The sequence below is a fragment of the Hemiscyllium ocellatum genome, chromosome 11 (assembly GCF_020745735.1).
Source record: "Hemiscyllium ocellatum isolate sHemOce1 chromosome 11, sHemOce1.pat.X.cur, whole genome shotgun sequence".
Lineage (NCBI taxonomy): Eukaryota > Metazoa > Chordata > Chondrichthyes > Orectolobiformes > Hemiscylliidae > Hemiscyllium > Hemiscyllium ocellatum.
This window is the reverse complement of record NC_083411.1, coordinates 57,404,915-57,425,433: the sequence shown is the minus strand read 5'-3', so window position 1 is coordinate 57,425,433 and position 20,519 is coordinate 57,404,915. Positions and strand designations below refer to the sequence as shown.

General features: G+C 41.7%; 1 protein-coding gene across 1 annotated transcript in view; it reads right to left on the bottom strand.

The window, feature by feature from the left end:
- Positions 1 to 16,024: 16,024 nt before the first annotated feature.
- Positions 16,025 to 20,519, bottom strand: part of LOC132820018 (sodium- and chloride-dependent neutral and basic amino acid transporter B(0+)-like) — a 61,043-nt gene continuing 56,548 nt past the window's right edge. Inside the window, exon 13 of the mRNA XM_060831944.1 lies at positions 16,025 to 16,162. Coding sequence (XP_060687927.1) covers positions 16,025 to 16,162 — 138 coding nt within the window. The remainder of the gene's footprint in view (positions 16,163 to 20,519) is intronic.

The following is a 20,519-nucleotide window of genomic DNA, read 5'->3' as shown; positions in this document are numbered from 1 at the left end:
ACCTGATGAAGGAGTGGTGCTCCAAAAGCTAGTGTTTCCAAATACACCTGTTAAACTATAACCTGGTGTTGTGTGTTTTTTAACATTCCAACACCGGCACCTCCAATCATGGCTTGTATCTCATAGAGTCATAGAGATGTACAGCATGGAAACAAACCCTCCAGTCCAACCCGTCCATGAAGACCAGATATCCCAACCCAATCTAGTCCCACCTGCCAGCACCTGGCCCATATCCCTCCAAACCCTTCCTATTCATATACCCATCCAAATGCTTCTTAAATGTTGTATTTATACCAGCCTCCACCACTTCTTCTATCAGCTCATTCCATTCACGCACCACCCTCTGTGTGAAAAGGTTGCCCCGTAGGTCTCTTTTACATCTTTCCCCTCTCACCCTAAACCTATGCCCTCTAGTTCTGGACTCCCCAACCCCAGGGAAAAGACTTTGCCTATTTACCCCATCCATGTCTCTCATAATTTTGTAAACCTCTATAAGGCAGTATCTGATGATTTGCTTGCTGATGTCAGCACTCATTTTTGGATTCTTCAGTCAAACTTGGAATTTCTGTTTGAAAAATCATAAAAGATTTGGTTACAAAAATCTTTATGGATAAAACATATTCAGCATCATTGCTGATTTCAAAAATCTGGGCCCATATAATTTTATATACAATTAAGAAGTATGTTACATCTGCATGAAGAATGCAGTCCTTATCCATTCAAATTGATTAATATTGTAGAACCACATTAGTTTTATAGAAAATCATATTTCTAGCTATATCAGACAATTAATTACATTGGTACACAAGTTTTTATTTTAATGAAGGTATTGGAAGCAGGGTCAGCAATGAACCCAAATATACATATTTTACTGAATTACAAAAAGCTGAATGATGCTTCAACGTCAATTTATACATAAGAATAATACAGAGTTATTGAGTCATACAGCATGGAAACAGAGTCTTTGGTCCAACTAGTCCATGCTGACCATGTTCCCAAACTAAACTAGTCCCATAGTAATCATTTGTCAACGTAATTCAAAATTGTATCCATAAAAATAAAAGCATGTGTAGCAATGTAGTTAATTGCCTGATATGGCTAGAAATACGATTGCCAACAAAACAAATGTGGTTCTACAATAATGATGTACTTAAATGAACTTTCCACCTTTAACCCAAACTTCCTGGATGTTACATAAGTCCATTTTCTAGATTCAAATCAAAGCATTGAACAAAGCAATCCTTATTTCCAATGTTGGTAACTATTCTCATGAAACATTCTAGTTTTGTTCAAGAACTTTGAAAGCTATTGCCTAAGGCATTTTAAGTAAGACATTTGTGAAATAGTAGTACATCTTGACAGAATTTGCTAAAGGTCTAGCTAGCCTCTTGCGGCACAAAGTAAAAGGCAGTTCACTGTGAAATTGCCAGACTGACAGCATATGTGCCAGAAAACACTGCTGTACATAATCGAGCTCAATAAAATCTCAAGGCGACAAACTTGTCTAGGTAATTTTGGTTTCCCAACCAATGCCAAATTAATTAATTCCTAAACAAAGTTGGTTTCTCCAAGAAAATTGAATAATTTAACATCCTTAAAGCTCTTAATCACGCTAACATTTGTTCAAATTGGTTTTGTATTTTTCTCCCAATTTTCCACTTGCTTTTTTAGAGATGTAAAGTTTTGTTATAGTGAAGTAGCAAAAAGCTGGTGCCTGACTCACTCCACAACCTCCTGCAAGTGTCCATTTTGCACAGGTCATTCTAAGCAATTAAGGACTACATTCTACTTGAAAATACATTTATAATTTGGCAGCGAAACAATGACATTTTTCTCCTCTTGTCTCCTGCGGAGAGGTTGCTGACCATTTGTTTCCACCCTGTACTGGAAATTGCTACGGTGGGTTTTGGACTCAGGCTTTCTGTCATTTATATGTCATGAACTACTTCTCTCACCATTGCACCATGATCCTCGGAGCAATGTTGGGGAGCTCATTATGAACAAAAGGGACTTCACAGAATCTCTACTAACCCAATAAATATCACTGATCTCTATCTCATTGTTATTTGTGGGACCTTGCTGAACATAAAATACAACATTAGATATCCTTTAAATATGTTTTACCAATTATAAAGTATATTGGGAGGTCTCAAAATCGTGAAAGAAAGAATAAAGATGCAAATAGCTCTCTTAGATCATTTAACACAATGACAGAATTCTGCCTCAACTCATTCTTCAAAGTAATTATTTTTCCATTTATGGAGAGTTATTCAATAAATAGAGCACGGACTGACACTATATTGAGCCATTTTAAGACTTAAGAATTAAACAGCCGAATTAACTGTTTGTATGTGAATACAAGTCATCGCTGTAGTCTGCTAGCTGTTTACTTTATTGTTGAGAAACCTAACACAATATTTTGGATTAAGCATCTATCTCTCATGGTATAAGAATAGCTTATCTGCATTCCCTTTTAATTATTCAAATGGAGCATTTTAGACAGTAATCTCTCCTCTGTCACACTTGATCTAAGCTAATTGTGCAAAAATGGTCACAGCTGATTGGTTTTCATTCAAATCTGTCTCAATGAATTTTTTTGAAGCAACAATGAACTGCAAATGCTGGAAAACTGAAACCAAAACAGAAACCGAAATTGCTGGAGCCTTCGAAAATTTCAAGCAGTGTGGGGCTGGAGCGAGATTGTGATGGAAAGTCTCCACCAATTTTTTGACCACTCTATCACAGATCTTGGGTAAAAAATCAAGCCTGATTAAAGCAATTTCATAATTGACCTATTCAGGAAACAAAGCAAATTGTTTGATTTACCGACTGACTTTACTTGGAACCAACATTAATTTCAAGAATCTCAAAGTGAATGCATTTTTTTTTGCTACAATGAATGCATAACTGGATATTTCCTCGTGATATAATTTGCTGGCAAAAAGAGGTACAAGTTTGACTTAGCATGTGCACCATCATTGGAGATTCATCTGCGATGTATTACTGTATGTCAATATCCCAGACATAAGACATGAGAATCACACTCCAAATATCACACACTTTATGCTGTGTGTTCTCATAACACATAATCAGAATGCTCACAGCTTATAAATTGAAATATGAAAATTTTAATGAAAGATCATGTTAATAGGATTGAAGATGGTACTAAAAACCCTGTTCTGATGTCAGAAAAGAGGAGATTTCTACAAGGTTTCCTTCTGGAAGACACTCAGGAGCATTTCTACTACTTCCCAGCTCAGACCAAAGTTCTTGTGTCCTGCTACAGCTGGCGGTGAACATTGGTGGGCAATTATGTACGCAACCAAAGTACAATGGTTCACTAGCATTCACACCCACAATGGTGGAGGAGGCCAGAACGTTAGTGAAAAAGACAAGGCAAAACAATTTGTAACCAACTTTAATCAGAAGTACTGTGTGGATGAGTCATCTCAGCTTTGGCCTGCAGAAGGTTCTAGCATAGTAATGGCAATCCTTAGCCATCAAGATCCTTAGCAATCAAGAAATGACTGAAGGCAATGAATGCAACAAAGACAATAAGCCCTGGCAACACCCCACTGTAGTCCAGAAGACTTGTTCCTGAACTAGCCTGTGATAAGTAGTTCCAGTGCAGTTGGAAAACTGCCAACTATCCATCAATGTGGAAAATTGACCAAATGTGAAAAATCAGGAAAATTTCAATCTGGTCAATTACCTTCCTATTAGTTTCATCTCAATCATCAGTAAAGTGAAAGAAGTGTTATTTACTCAGCCTGTAGCTGCTCACTGATACATAGTTTGGGTTCACCGGGACCACTCAACTCCAGACCTCATTACAGACTTGGCCCAACTAGGTACAAAAGGACTGTATTTCAAAGGTGAAGAAAGGGTACATGTTCTTGACATCAAAGGAGAAATTGACTGAATCAAGAAACCCTAGCAAAATTGAAAGAAACTGTAAATTAGGGGGAGCTATCCATTGGTTGGAGTTAAACATAACACAAAGAAGGATGGTTGTTGGAGTCTAAGTATCTGAACACCAAGCTATCACTCTATGAGATCAGCATGTCCAACCACCTTCAATTACTCCAATCAGTTTGTCTTCATCACAAAATCTTAAATGGGATGTTCGTTGATAATTGTGTAATATCAATACCATTCATGACTCTTCAGGTATTGAAGCAGATCATGTCCATATGCAAGATCTGAACATATTTAAACTAGCTGAAAATGTGTTGCTGGAAAAGCGCAGCAGGTCAGGCAGCATCCAAGGAACAGGAAATTCGACATTTCGGGCATAAGCCCTTCATCAGGAAACGTTGAATTTCCTGTTCCTTGGATGCTGCCTGACCTGCTGCACTTTTCCAGCAACACATTTTCAGCTCTGATCTCCAGCATCTGCAGACCTCACTTTCTCCTCGAACATATTTAAACTAGGCCTAGTATGTGGCTAGGTAACATTATTGACACTCCAGTACCATGCAATGGAAGTCTCCAGCAAGAGAAAGTTTAACCTACTCCCCGTAGTATCCAATAGCATCATCATCACTGAAACCCAGCCTTCATCACCTAGAAATTTAAGTGGACCAGCAATTAAAATACCATTGCTACAAGAGCTGGGCAGGGGTTGAGAATTCTGTGGTAAATAATTCCACATATCCTGTCCACTATCTACAAGGCACAAGTCAGGGCTGTAATGAAATACTCCCTACTTGTCTGGATGAACTTTGATATCATTCAAGCAACTCAATACTATCCACGTCAAAGCAAGTCACTTGATTGGTGCACCATCTCCCAGCTTAAATATTAACTCCTTCCACCATCAATGCACAGGAGTAGAGTGAGAAGTGTATCAACTACAACTTGCATTGCAGCAACTCAAAACTGATCCTGCAATGACATCTTCCAAACACACATGTCTACCAGCAACTTCCATCACCTAGATGAACAAGGACAATCCCATTTGAACACCCTCGCCAGCAAGTTCCCTCCAAATCCATACCACTTCTGACTTTAACCTATATCACCATTTCTTCACCACGGCCAGGTTAAAATCACAAATCATTTCTTATCACCCTGTGGCTATATTTACATTACAGCGATTGTAACAGTTCAAGAAGTCAGATCACCACTACTTTCTCAAGGACAATTGGAAATGAACAATAAATATTGGTCTTGCCAGTGACACTCACATGCCATAAAAGATTTGTTTTTTATTTAAACAGCCCCAAGGAGCAGTTTCAAAGCAATACATGAGGAACTATCTTCCAGGGATCATGCCTTGCTGTATTACATGCAGCTAATGGGGAAGGAGCGATGGTCTCATGGTGGTAGAGGAAGAGACTACAGCAGCAAGCCAACTACAATTTCAGCCCATGTCATAAATTGACTGAAACACCAACAACAAATAATATGGATCTTTAATAGTGATTTCAGATTCAGATGATAGATTGTGTTAATCAGTTAACTTTTTTTTAATTTAGTGTGATATCCATTGCTTTGGATTGAAGCAATGATGCAGCAATTACATTTTTACTGAATTAATTGAAATGATGGGAGAGCCAATTGTTTTCCTTAATATTTTCTGTCACATTGCTAATATATTATCTGTCAAAAATCATCAAAGAGTCACAATTATGTTTTTAGGCAAGAGTGATTCAGCTATCACAAGTGCTCTTAAAATTCTGTTATATACCATGCTCCCTAATCTCTCTTGGCAGTAAAATGATGCAGTTTTGAATGTCTTCTCTTTTTAACCAACCAGCCAATTCTCTACTGAAGATTTTATTGATGCTATCTAAATGAACTATTTATTATTGGAGGTACAATAAATACAGTACCTCCATTTAAAATCTGAGGCTTTACTTGAAAACATATCAAATTTAAACCCATAGTCTTCCATAAAGTCATGTTGGTCTGTGCTCTAGATTTTCAGAAATAGTGGGTTAATTAGTACTTTATCATTCTTCACTTTGCTCCTCCATGCATACTTTGTACTGAAGATGTTTTGCTGGAATTTGGTTTAATAAATCCTTGCAGATAATTCTCTACTCAGCCATGAAGGGAAAGTGACTCATTGTGACTAGCAGCAGTCTGAATTCTTGTTGAGTTGTTTAAGCAGTGTAACCCTGATCCAGTTTCGGAAGTGTATCCGTTCTTGCACTCATGAAATATAGTAAGCTCCTATGGATGTTGTTAACATTGTTTTTGCTTTAACATCTTCATCAAATGGTTGTTCTTCAATCCAAGGGTTGTGAATCTTAGTAATTCTCTGCTGCAGGGCATTAAGTTATCTCCATTGTTGAATAAATTTAAGACAGGCATAGACATATTTAGTCTCTTGAGAATATGGAGATATGGGAAGCAGGCAGAGAAGTGAAGTCACACTCCAAGATCAGTGATGGTTGTATTAAATAACAAAATAGGCTCAATGGCCTATAAGGTCTACTCCTTTACATATTTCTCATGTTGTGTTAATAAAATTATGCCAATATATCCCTTCAACATTGCACATTTTACTCTAACTTCATTCCCATTTGGTGGCTTCCCTCTTCCCACAAGCTTTCTGCCAACACTCCAGCTCCTGACTTATCCATCAAGATCCTCTTCAGTCCCAACTCTATTCCCAGTCTCTGTACTTATTGTTAAAATCCCTCATGTCTATTGCCAATAGTGGGGACTTTAGCTTCTTCTCACACTCGATCTGCCTCCTGTCTTGCCTCAGTCTTGCTCCCAGCCTGGCTTCTGCCTGGCTGCCAGGCTTGTCTCCCACCTTTACTCCTAACCTTACTCATGCTTTCAATCTCAGTCCCTATCTGCTCAACCTGAAAATCCAGTTCCTGTTCTCACCCTCTGTCCTTACCTTTAGTATCTCTTATGTCTATTGCCACTATCAGAGACTGGTTGCTACTATTCCATTGTGAACATGCATTGAAGTCCTGGGATCTATCTAATAGCAGAAGTAGATCAATGCAAGTAACACCTTGGACCAAATCTGATCTGATTTGTATTCTTGTTCATTCCTTTAAGCATCCAGGTAGATGTTTATTCATTAATTTTCCTCATGGACTCTTGTAATTTGCTTTTGCAGATACAATTGCCCTTAGATAGATCATCTTCCTACTGTCCCAAGATTGCAACAACAACTTGGGGAAAGAAATGGACTTGTGACATTGTTACTGAGGTCGTGGAACCAGGGGCCAGGTAATATTCTGGGGGCTAGGGTTCAAATTCCTTCTTGACAGATGCTGAAATCTGAGTTTTCATTTAAATATAAAATTGAAAGTCACTAATGATGACATGAAACCACTACTAATGCCCTTTAAGGATAGAAAAATATCACCCTTATCTGGTCTGGCCAATGTGTAAATGCAACAATGTACTTGACTCGTAACTGCCCTCAAAATAGTTTAGCAAATCACTCACTCGTATCAATTGGTAGAAAGTCTCAAATAAGAAGTGAAGCTAGATGGGCTAAAGCACCAGAAATGACAATGGCAGTCTCAGCCTTGTCAATTCTATGAAGTCTTCCTTATTTACTTCTGAGGCTAGTGTTAAAATTGGGAGAGCTGCCTCAGAGACTGGTCAAACTGATAGTCATACTCATGGCATCATGCATTGCACAAAATATCCCAAACAATGTCATCACCATCTCTGGTATGACCTGTTCCAGCAGCTGGACCAACCAACTGTCATGAAAGCAGGGACATACAGTTAGAAGGCAGTTGCCTTGGGAGATATCAACATTGATGCCGAATGCAATGAAGTAAAACAAAATCACTTTAGACATGGGCATGGACAACTCCAGCTGATTATCACATACCACACCCTCCCTTGACTCACTGCCCCCCAGCTGATGAATCAATACTTATACACATTGAACATTACCTTGAGTAAGCACTAAGGGTGGCCAAGAGCTAAAATATATAGCTGCTAGATAGGGTCTGCAAATGTTCCAATGAAGTCAATAAGAGTGAAAAACATACTCAATCCATCCACACCAAACTGCCTGCTACAGGTATCCTTGACCACGACAGTATCATTAAGAGTGACCATCCCACAGTCCATGAGGAGACAAAGTCCCATCTTCACATTGAGGATACGTTGCATCATGTTGTGTGCCATTACAATCATGTTAATTGGATATACTTTGAATGGATCTAGCAACACAAGACTGGCCATCTATGAGGTGTTGTGAGCTATATTTGCAGAGTTGCATTTCAACACAACCTGCAAACTCATGGTCCAACATTACCCTGCCTCAGCCAATTCCATCAATTAATCCTAGTTCAATGAAGAGTGCAGTTGGACATGACAGGAGCCAAAACCAAGTCATCAACCTGGTGAAGCTACAAAAGAAGACTACTTGTTTGCTAAACAGCATCAGCAGCAATTGATAGACAGAGTTAAGGAATTCCATAACCAATGAATCAGATCGATACAAAAACATAAATTGCTGCAAAAGCTCAGCAGATCTTGCAGCACCTATTGAGAGAAATCAGAGTTAACGTTTTGGGTCCAGTGACTCTTCCTCAGAACTGATGACAACTAGGAAAATGTTGGACGAGGCAGTAAGGAGTAAACAATAGGTGCGCATAGAGGCCAAAGACAGAAAAGGATAGTTGGACAGGTGAGGGAGTGTATAACAGTCAGGCTAGGAGGATGAATAGCTGGTAATGGAGACTGTTAGTGGCTAACAACACGTTATGTATAATAACAGACTATGTGATAAAAAGGCTCAGATCTAAGCGCTGCCAGCCTACCAAAACAATCCTGAATGGTGATGGCCAAATAAACAATTCACTGGAGGAAGAGATTTCATAAATAGCCCCATCCTTAATGATGGGTGGAGCCCAACACATCAATGCAGAAGACAAGATTGAGGCATTTGCCAAACCATCAGCCTGATATATCGAGTGGATGATCTATCTTGGCCTCCTCCGCAGATCTCACAGATGCTGTACTTCAGCCAATTCAGTTCACTCCACATGATATATCAAGAAATGCATTAAGGCATTGGATAGGGCAAAGGCTATGGGTTTTGAAAAGAATTTAGTAATATTACTGAAGACATAGTCAAGAATTTGCAATAGCCCGGCCATGCTGTTCCAGTACAAATGCAACACTCGCACGTGTCTGCCAACATGGAAAAGTGCCCAGAAATGTCCCACACAAATAGCAGAACAAATTGAAAATGGCCAATTAAAACCTTATCAGTCTTTTCTCAATTATCAATAAAGTGCCGGAAGGTATCATCAACAATGCTATCAAGCAGTTCTCTTGCTTAGCAATAATCTAGTCACTGAAAATTTGAGTTCCATCAGGACCACTTGGCTTTGACCTCATTACTCCCAGGAATACTCTCCCTAGGTACACCTGTAATTTTAGCCTGAACTACAACACCACTTCCCTTCCTTTCTTGTCCTCCTTTCTATCCTTCCTACAGCATCTATACCCTGGAACATTAAGCTGCCAGTCCTGCCCTTCACGGAGCTGTGTCTCTGTAATAGCTATGATATCCTATTCCCATGTTCCCAACCATGCCCAAGGTCATCAGCTTTACCTATCAGGCCTCTTGCTTTGAAATAAATGTAGTCTCATTCATCAGACTAACCTTGTTCTCTGCCTTGCTCATGCCTGCCTTGACTATTTGAGTTGCTCCTCCTCTCAACTGTACCAGCCTTCACCTTATCTCTTTTCTCAGTGCCTCTTTGCATGCTCAAAACCTCCCACTACCCCCAACCCATCTATCCACCCAAACAAATCCTTTATGGGTCTTACACCTCCTGAGTAGCACTAGCAAATGTCCCCATCAGGATATAGGTCCCCTGCCAATTCCAGTCTAGATCAATTGCATCCATATATTTTGAAATAATCTCGGGATAAGGAATTACTCATTTTTATTAATTCATTCAGAAATGGAGTTGTGGCAGAGATCCAGTTTTAGAAAGCTAAAATAATGCCTATATTTAAAACATAGCATGTCATAGAATCATAGAGATATACAGCAAGGAAACAGACCCTTCAGTCCAACTCGCCCATGCCCAGATATCCTAACCTCATCTATCCCATTTACCATCACTTGGCCTGTATCCCTCTAAACCCTTCCTATTCAGATACCCATCCAGATGCCTTTTAAATGCTATAACTGTATCCACCTCCACCACTACCTCTGGCAGCTCATTCCATACCCACACCATCCTCCGTGTGAAAAGTTGTCCCTTAGGTTCCTTTTATATCTTTTCCCTCTCACCCTAAACCTATGCCCTCTAGTCGTGAACTCCCTCAACCCAGAGAAAAGACTTTGCCTATTTATCCTATCCATGCCCCTCGTAATTTTATAAATCTCTAGAAGGTCACCCCTCCGCCTTTGACACTCCAGGAAAAGCAGCCCCAGCCTATTCAGCCTTTCCCTATAGCTCAAACCCTCCAACCCTGGCAACATTCTTGTAAATCTTTCCTGACCCCTTTCAAGCAATGATAAATCAATCCATTTGCATCAGTGCAAGAATAAATAATGGAATCCTTAGTAGAGAAAGAAGAACAGGACATATAGAGTAGCTATGAATAGTTGGCTTGAATGTCAAAGGGAAAAGTTTTGTTTGAGCAAACTTGTAGAAAGTTTTGAGGAGGTCATAGAGTAAATGGGCAGTAATGTAAGGGGTAAAAAAATGAGGTCTGCAGATGCTGGAGATCACAGTTGAAAATGTGTTGCTGGTTAAAGCACAGCAGGTTAGGCAGCATCCAAGGAATAGGAAATTCGACATTTCGGGCATAAGCCCTTCATCAGGAATGAGGAGAGTGTGCCAAGCAGGCTAAGATAAAAGGTAGGGAGGAGGGACTTGGGGGAGGGGCGATGGAGATGTGATAGGTGGAAGGAGGTCAAGGTGAGGGTGATAGGCCGGAGTGGGGTGGGGGCGGAGAGGCCAGGAAGAAGATTGCAGATTAGGAGGGCGGTGCTGAGTTGAGGGAACCGACTGAGACAAGGTGGGGGGAGGGGAAATGAGGAAACTGGAGAAATCTGAGTTCATCCCTTGTGGTTGGAGGGTTCCCAGGCGGAAGATGAGGCGCTCCTCCTCCAGCCGTCGTGTTGTTATGTTCTGCCGGTGGAGGAGTCCAAGGACCTGCTTGTCCTCAGTGGAATGGGAGGGAGAGTTAAAGTGTTGAGCCACGGGGTGGTTGGATTGGTTGGTCCGGGCATCCCTGAGGTGTTCTGTGAAGCGTTCCGCAAGTAAGCGGCCCGTCTCCCCAATATAGAGGAGGCCACATCGGGTGCAGCGGATGCAATAAATGATGTGTGTGGAGGTACAGGTGAACTTGTGGCGGATATGGAAGGATCCCTTGGGGCCTTGGAGGGAAGTGAGGGAGGAGGTGTGGGCGCAAGTTTTACATTTCCTGTGGTTGCAGGGGAAGGTGCCAGGAGTGGAGGTTGGGTTGGTGGGGGTGTGGACCTGACGAGGGAGTCACGAAGGGAGTGGTCTTTGCGGAACGCTGATAGGGAGGGGAGGGAAATATATCCCTGGTGGTGGGGTCCGTTTGGAGTTGGCGGAAATGACGGCGGATGATACATTGTATACGGAGGTTGGTGGGGTGGTAGGTGAGAACCAGTGGTGTTCTGTCTTGGTGGCGGTTGGAGGAGCGGGGCTCAAGGGCGGAGGAGCGGGAAGTGGAGGAGACGCGGTGGAGTGCATCGTCGATCACGTTTGGGGGGAATCTGCGGTCCTTGAAGAAGGAGGCCATCTGGACTGTGCGGTGTTGGAACTGGTCTGATATAGAACAGAAGAAGCAACACGGCTGCTTGTGAATGGCCAGTTTTGTGCTAAGTGACCCAGCAGGGATTTGCCAGAGTGATTAACTCTTTGGGAATAAATTGGCAAGGAGGACCCTGAATGGGGAGATGGTCAGAGGGTATGATCCAATCCAATGATCCAAGGAGAGCAGGATCCAAGCTTGTGAGAATGGGGTGAGTGAGCTGTCAGAAGAGGCAGTCGGGAGAAGTATGCTGTGTGCATGTGAGTGTACACTAAATAAATGGAAAACTTGAAGATCAAAAGGAGGAATGGGGGTGAATTAAAATTATGGTTGCTTTTCCCCTCTTGATTTGGAGACAGGTATCGTTTGAGGTAATGATTTCCCTTTTTGTCCAGTTTTGAAGTAAGCCACAACACGCTGCCCAAACTGTACCTTTATTTTTTGAGTTTCAATCTTGGAAATAAACCCAAAGCAAAATCTTTAAGATGGGGTTTATTAATAAACATGCAAAACGTGGAGGAACAAACTCTGCTACTTCATTCACACACACAAATACAGTGAAGAAGGATAGAGAAAGAATAATAGTTGCAAATTGAATTTCATGAAAAGTTATTACATTGGTATTAGTTCACATGACTTAGAGTCCAATTGGTCAAGAACCAAATTGGGAATCTTCATTTGGTTAATCTTACTGCAATTCTTTTTCTGAGTTGGGATACAGGTGGATGGCAATTAAGAGTGCAGTGGTATTTGGCATGCTCAGAGAATTAGTCCACCATGGCTGACTAAGTCTGCAATTTGTTTTTCTGAATAAGAGACTTTTGGGAGAGATAGAGATGGAGAGAAGGCTTTTTCACTGCTAAAGTTTGGAATTACAGTTCTTGTAAAACAGCAATTGATATCAGAAGTCAAAACTGCATATGTAAAAAGGGCTCAAACAGCCCGGTTTCAGTTGTGTGATAGGGTGGTTTCTGCTAAGCCAGTCAGATAAACTGGTAGTTTGACCGTCCACATCAAAACTGTATGGGATGAGGGATGGATTCATGGGTAGATTCATGGATGGATAGTGTCACAGATGAACAGATCGATGGATGAATTCACATACAGACAGAACAATGATGTGATGGATTTATGGGCAGATATACAGATGGAAAGATTCACAAAGGTGTGGATGGATCGCCAGCTAGATTCATGGAGGGAAACACAGATTTAAGGATGGATTCGCAGATAGGTGCATGAAATAATGTACTGATTGATTCTCAGAAAGTGGGCCAAATTTCCAGGCAGATGGACTTGGTAGACAGTTGGTTGGATTCATGATTGGATGGTCAGATTCAATGACAGGTGAATTCATAGATGTATTCATAGACGGATGGGTTCATAGACTGATTCATGGATTGCTGGAATAATTATGGAGGGACTGCAACAAAGACTGCAACTAGACTATTCCTGGGATGACAGGACTGATATATGAAGAGAAAGTGGATTGATTAGGACTATATTCACCATCGTTTAGAAGGCTGAGTGGATATCTGATAGAAACCTATAAAATGCTAACAGGATTAGACAGGGTAAATTCAGGAAGGATGTTCCCAATGACCAAGAAATCCAGAACCAGGGCTCACAATCTGAGAATACAGACGAGGTCATTTAGGAATTAGATGAAGAGAAACTTCTTCACTCAGAGAGTGGTGAGCCTGTGGAATTCTTTGCCACTGACAGTGATTGAAATCAAACCATTCAGTGTATTCAAGAAGAAGTCAGATATAGTTCTTAGGACTAAAATGCTCAAAGGGAAAAGTAGGAAGAGGATACTGTCTGTGCCTGTGAAGTTTGCTTTCTCCAATGCATTGACATTCACTCCTAGTATCTGCTGTCTGGCCAAATCTCTACTGGTTATTCTACTGTCTTTAGGATTTTTGAACCACAGGAGCTGAAGAGAATCTGCTGACATCTTGTGGTAAGGTTGATCCCCTGTCTTATGTTGATCTGTTTTGCTTCCAGATTTTTGCTTCTCTCACCATCTAAATGGCTTTCTTCAAAATTTTCTTTGCTTCACAACAAAACTGAAAAAGACTTACCAGTAATCCATCAATAATTCTATCTCCAATGAAGGGTGATTTCAAGGCTTCATAGTCATATTTTTCCACTACTATGTAGAGATCACTAAATAAATTACTCATAGATTTCTCTGGAAGCTGAACACCTGATAAATATTGTGTTTTCAAGAATTTAATTTGTTGGACAGTGATTTTTAAAACCTTGCAGAATTTCATCAAGTGTATCTGATGCAACTTTTATGAGCAACTTGGTACATTAGATCATTGAATATAAAAGTGTATTTGTTCGGTTTCTGATTAAGTATCTAGTTTGGAGGCAAAATCAATATCTTAAGAACAGTTATTGGCAAGGTGCCAATTTTATGTACTATTTGGCCCATTTCTGAAATGACATCTTGCTGACAGTACTATTACTGCTGCCTTGTCTTCCTGATATGATTATTTAGCTTCCTTTTCATTTAATGATACAAAATCTCAATGTCTCCTTATCTTTGTATTTTTTTTAGATTAGATTACTTACAGTGTGGAAACAGGCCCTTCGGCCCAACAAGTCCACACCGACCCGCCGAAGCGAAACCCACCCATACCCCTACATTTGGCCCTTACCTAACACTATGGGCAATTTAGCATGGCCAATTCACCTGACCTGCACATCTTTGGATTGTGGGAGAAAACCGGAGCACCCGGAGGAAACCCACGCAGACACGGGGAGAATGTGCAAACTCCTCACAGTCAGTCACCTGAGGTGGGAATTGAACCCGGTTTCTGGCGCTGTGAGGCAGCAGTGCTAACCACTGTGCCACCGTGCCGCCTTGTATGTTGCTGTATAACAAAGCTGCTACTGTGTATAGCTGTGCAGGAGGATTTTCTCATGCTTATGTTGTCAAAATAGATGATTCACACCTTGTTTGCAAGTGTAATGAATGGGTCCCCCTTCTTTTAGATTGGATTAAATTCACTACGGTGTGGAAACAGGCCCTTCGGCCCAACAAGTCCACACTGACCCTCCAAAGAGAAACCCACCCAGACCCATTCCCCTACATTCACCCCTGACTAATGCACCTCACACTACTGGCAATTTAGCAAAGCCAATTCTCCTAACCTGCACATCTTTGGACTGTGAGAGGAAACCGGAGCACCCGGAGGAAACCCATGCAGACACAGGGAAAATGTGCAAACTCCACACAGACAGTTGCCCAAGGCAGGAATTGAACCCGGGTCCCTGGCGCCGTGAGGCAGCAATGCTAGCCACTGAACCACCGTGCTGCCCAGTAGACATTTCCCATTCTCTTCAGAGCTGCATGTGGGGTTAAAGACAATCCCAATCACTTTAATGTGTTCTACCAGATGAATCTCACTCTGTTGATTTTGTCTTGTCAAAAATTGCGATGCGTTTATCATCTTAAATTTATACCTGAAGATACCTTCAAAGCTCACTGCTCATCATGTTAGAGATTGCTCATACTATCAAACCATCAAGGCAGGTTCAATGCCAACATATCCTTCCTGGCAGGGATTTGCAGGGCTCATTTTATCAAGTGTGGTCGAGGAAAAACACTTGGTCCTCCAACAAGCACAGGCCTTTGTCTTAACCAATGTGTCATTTATTACATGTTAGCAATAGGTACATATTCCACTGATATGGTAGACATTGTCACAGGGACTGAAAAGAGGATTTCAGTGGTAGGTTTTATTAATCAAGCTACTATTCTTCCACCCAAATCAGAATGATGATATTGATATGGCTTTTCTTAATGCAATCCCCAGCATTAACCCTTTCTGCACCTTCTATGACTAATATCATTTTGAATCAGATTCCGCTGCATCAAATCTTCCCTCATCCTGTAGTTAATTGTTGAGAACCCAGGCAGTGCAAACTGTAAGTGGGGTCTGTGAGAGCAGGAGCTAATGTCCACAATGTACAGAGACTGGAATCCTGTGTATTATCACCAGGACGCAGGGAGGAACATGACTGAACACTCATGATGCAGGAACTTGAATGCTCAGTAATTCTCAGCAGCCCCATCCTGCCCCAAATTGATGCCCATGTTTACAGTGGGCACAGGAAACTTCAGCAAATCTTATCCCTGGGTCTTGGCTGAGGTGCTGACTGATCAAGGGAGCACTCAATGAAGTGACACTGATTGTACTCCAGAATGGCTGTGGAATTTCAGGACCAATGTTTACCAATTGAACAGGAATTTTCCTTTGCGTTGTTACTTCTCAGGAATGACCAGAAGGTGCACACAGTTTGGGTCTTCTGTAGAGTCAGGCTTCTTCCTGTATCTTTCCCCTCTGTGTTGTTCCAAGTAGGGACCCCAATCAGGAGCTGATGTGCAAGCAGCAGATATTTTCTGTGAATGGAAATGTAAAATGTTTGATCATTTCTGTTGGATTTTCACCCACTGTTAAGTGGAAAAGAAATCTGGTTCCCAATCAAATTATTCCGACACCTGATAATTCACACTATAGCAAACAATATTTCATGACAAAGATTATACTTTCATCCAGACACTTCAATTGATCCTGTTGTGCACTGGCAGTGAGACACACTGAAAGAAATGGACTTTTCACAGACAATCAGTTTGATGCAATGACCTTAGTGCAATTCATTAAATGTTAAAGGTCAGAGACATGGTGAGATAAAGAGGTTTAGGGAGGCAATTCCAATGTTTAAGGTTAACCCTGCTGAATGCACAGTTACCAATGGGAGAGTGAGTGAAATGGTGAGTGTTGCAACAAATGTCAGAATTGTAGGAGTGCAGGTATTTTGATGGTTCACACAGTTGGAGGAGGGTACGAGAGAGAGGATTTGCTCAATGATACAGGGGTGAAAATTTTAAAAGTGTGATGTTGGATTAGCGTCTCATAGTGATCAACAAGGACAGGGCTGGCAGATGAACAAGGCCTGGTGTGGTTTAAGCCACAGTGCTATGGAGAAGCATGGATTCACTTAAGGTGGAAGACGGGAAACATGAGCACCAGTAGCCAGTCAATTAACCTACAAATTATAAAGACAATGACCAGGATTTTTCGGATAGCAAGGTTTCCTGTCCGACAACCCGAAGACTTGGTGGGGAATATATCCGTACAGGTTATGGCTGTGCCAGAGTCACTTCAAGCTGCTCAGAGCATCAAATGGTTGGATATGGGATTTTTATCCTCCATTTTGTGCATTTTCCTTGAACAAAACTGCCTGCCAATCTGACTGACCAGCAGTGCCACAGCGAGTAATGGTCACTGCTGGCACCAGAAGCAACCTCCAGAATCAAAGTGCTGGAGTTCCACAGGGGGAGCCAGTAATGAGGTCACATGACAGGAAATGGGAGCGAAGGTCCAGGGAGAGTAGGGAGACTCAACAGCAAGGTCAGGAATGCAATGAATATCTGGATAGGCTGGGACTTTGAGCTGGTCTCATTGATAGAGTCAGCCATCTCCTTTTTTTTAGATTAGATTACTTACAGTGTGGAAACAGGCCCTTCGGCCCAACAAGTCCACACCGACCCGCCGAAGCGCAACCCACCCATATACATTTACCCCTTACCTAACACTATGGCAATTTAGCATGGCCAATTCACCTGACGCACATCTTTGGACTGTGGAAACCGGAGCACCCGGAGGAAACCCACGCAGACACGGGGAGAACGTGCAAACTCCACACAGTCAGTCGCCTGAGTCGGAATTGAACCCGGGTCTGCTGGCGCTGTGAGGCAGCAGTGCTAACCACTGTGCCACCGTGCCACCTTCCTGTTCTCCCCTTACCACGCAAACCCACAATTGCAGGGGAATATTAGCTGATGCTCTAGGCTTTGCGTACACCTTATAATGTTGTAGGCCGGACACAAGCATGGGATGGCAAACGAGGAGACTGTATGGGCCCTCCTGCCTACTAGTGCAGGACTGTAAGAGCTTGCTGTTTACAACAACCTCAAAGACCAACCTCCTAACCATTGCATTAGGGGTTTAGTATCCAGTAATGATGTCACACAGCAGCTTTTCATTGGGAAGAGATACCACAGTGTAAGCTGAATTAAGAAAAGCAGAAATTCTTGGTGAATTGGGCAAAACCCGAAAACCGAACACTGTTTACATTAGAGAAGCAAATGATGTAGACTGACGAGCATTAATGATAAGGATTACAGAATAGTTTATCAAATAATCCTTTAGATGTATTGTTGAGAAAAGACACATTTTTCAAATCCTTTTGTCCTGCATTTATTGGGACATTTTGCAAGAATCCCAACCAATTCAAGGTGAAAATTAAATTCTGCCATCTGAAAGGAGACTATTGATTAGTTGCTAAATGAATTCTGATTTGCAGAGATGTTGCCGTGGAGAATGCACCCACTAATGCTGATTGACAATTAACTGCCAGGTTTTGATTAGAGAATGTGGAATTTCACACCATGGAGAGGAAGAGGCTGAGGGGGATTTCACTAAAGTTCACAAAATAATGAGAGGTCTGGGCAGAGCAAACAGGAACAATTAGCTCAATCTCATTAAATCTGTGCTGTTTAGACCTTGATGTTTTGATTGATTTGCAAAAGTAGCAAATAGAGTCATAGAGATGTACAGCACAGAAACAGACCCTTCAGTCCAATCGTCCATGCTGGTCAGATATCCCAACCTAATCTAGTCCCATTTGCCGGCATTTGGCCCATTTCCCTCAAAACCCTTCCTCATCATAGACACATCCAGATGCCTTTTAAATGTTGCAATTGTACCAGCCTCTGCCACTTCCTCTGGCAGCTCATTCAAAATACGGATTACCCTCCGCATGAAAAAGTTACCCCTTACATCCCTTTTAAATTTTTCCCCTCTCACCCTAAACCTGTGCTGTCTAGTTCTGGACTCTCCCACTCCAGGGAAAAACCTTGTCTATTTACCCTATCCAAGCCCCTCATGATTTTATAAATCTCGAGAAGGTCACCCTTCAGCCTCCAACGCTCCAGGGAAAACAGCCCCAGCCTATTCAGCCTCTCCCTGAAACTCAATCCTCCAACCCTGGCAACATCATAGTAATTTTTTTCTGAACCCTTTCAAGTTTCACAACATCCTTCCATAAGGAGGGAAACCAGAATTGCATATGATATTCCAAAAGTGGCCTAACTAATGTCCTGGGCAGCCACAACATGGCCTCCCAACTCCTATTTCAATGCTGTGACCAATAAAGGAAAGCATTCAAGACACCATCTTCACTATCCTATCTAATTGTGACTCCACGTCCAAGGAACTATGAACCTGTACCTCAAGGTCTCTTTGTTCAGCAAACCACAACCCCCCCACCCCCACTACCCCCACGACCTTCCCAACAAGTGTACAAGTCCTGCTCTGATTTGCCTTACCAAAACATAAATGACAAAATGCACCGATCCTTGTGGCACACCATTGGTCTCGGGCCTCCAGTCTGAAAAGCAACTCTCCATCACCACCCTCTGTCTTCTACCTTTGAGCCAGTTCCATATCCAAATAGCTATTTCTCCCTGTATTCCACGAGATCTAACCTTGCTAATTAGTATTCCATGAGGAACCTTGTTGAACACATTATTGAAGTCCATATAGATCACGTCCACCGCTCTGCCCTCATCAATCTGCTTTGTTGCTTCTTCAAAAAAACTCAATCAAGTTTGTGAGACATGATTTCCCATGCACAAAGCCATTATAATTATCCCTAATCAGTACTTGCCTTTCCAAATACATATAAATCCTGTCCCTCAGGATTCCCTCCAACAACTTGCCCACCACCGATGTCAGGCTCTCTGAAATATAGTTCCGTGGCTTGTCCTTACCACCTTTCTTAAATAGTGGCACCACGTTAGCCAACCTCCAGTCTTCCAGCACCTCACCTGTGACTATCGATGATACAAATATCTCAGCAATCATTTCTCTAGCTTCCCACAGAGTTCTTAGGTAGACTTGATTAGATCCTGGGAATTTATCCACTTTTATGCATTTCAAGACATCCAGTACCACCTCTTCTTCAATATGGACATTTTTCAAGGTGTCACCATCTATTTCCCTACATTCTATATCTTCCATGTCCTTCTTCACAGTAAACACTGATGTAAAATACTTGTTTAGTATCTTCCCCATCTCCTGCAGCTCCACACACAGGCCTCCTTGCTGATCATTGAGGGGCTCTATTCTCTCCCTAGTTACACTTTTGTCCTCAATGTATTTATAAAATCCCTTTGGATTTTTCTTAAACCTATTTGCCATTGCTATCTCATGTCCCTTTTTGCCCTTCTGATTTCCATCTTAAGTATACTCCTACTGCTTCTATACTGTAAGGATTCCTTCGAACTCTGCTGTCAATACCTGACATATGCTTTTTTCTTCTTCATAACCAAAACCTTAACATCTGTAGTCATCAACATTCCCTATACCTACCAACCTTTCTTTTCACCCTAACGGGAATATACTATTTCTGGATTCTCATCATCTCGTTTCTGAAGACTTCCCATTTTCCAGCTGTACCTTTACCTGCAAACATCTGCCCGCGATCAGCTTTTGAAAGTTCTTGCCTAATACCATCAAAATTGGCCTTTCTCCAATTCCGAACTTCAACTTTTAGATTCAGTCTATTCTTTTCTATCACTATTTTAAAACGAATAGAATTATGGTCGCTGGCCCCAAAGTGCTCCCCCACTGACACCTCAGTCACCTGCCCTGCCTTATTTCCCAAGAGTAAGTCAAGTTTTGCACCTCTCT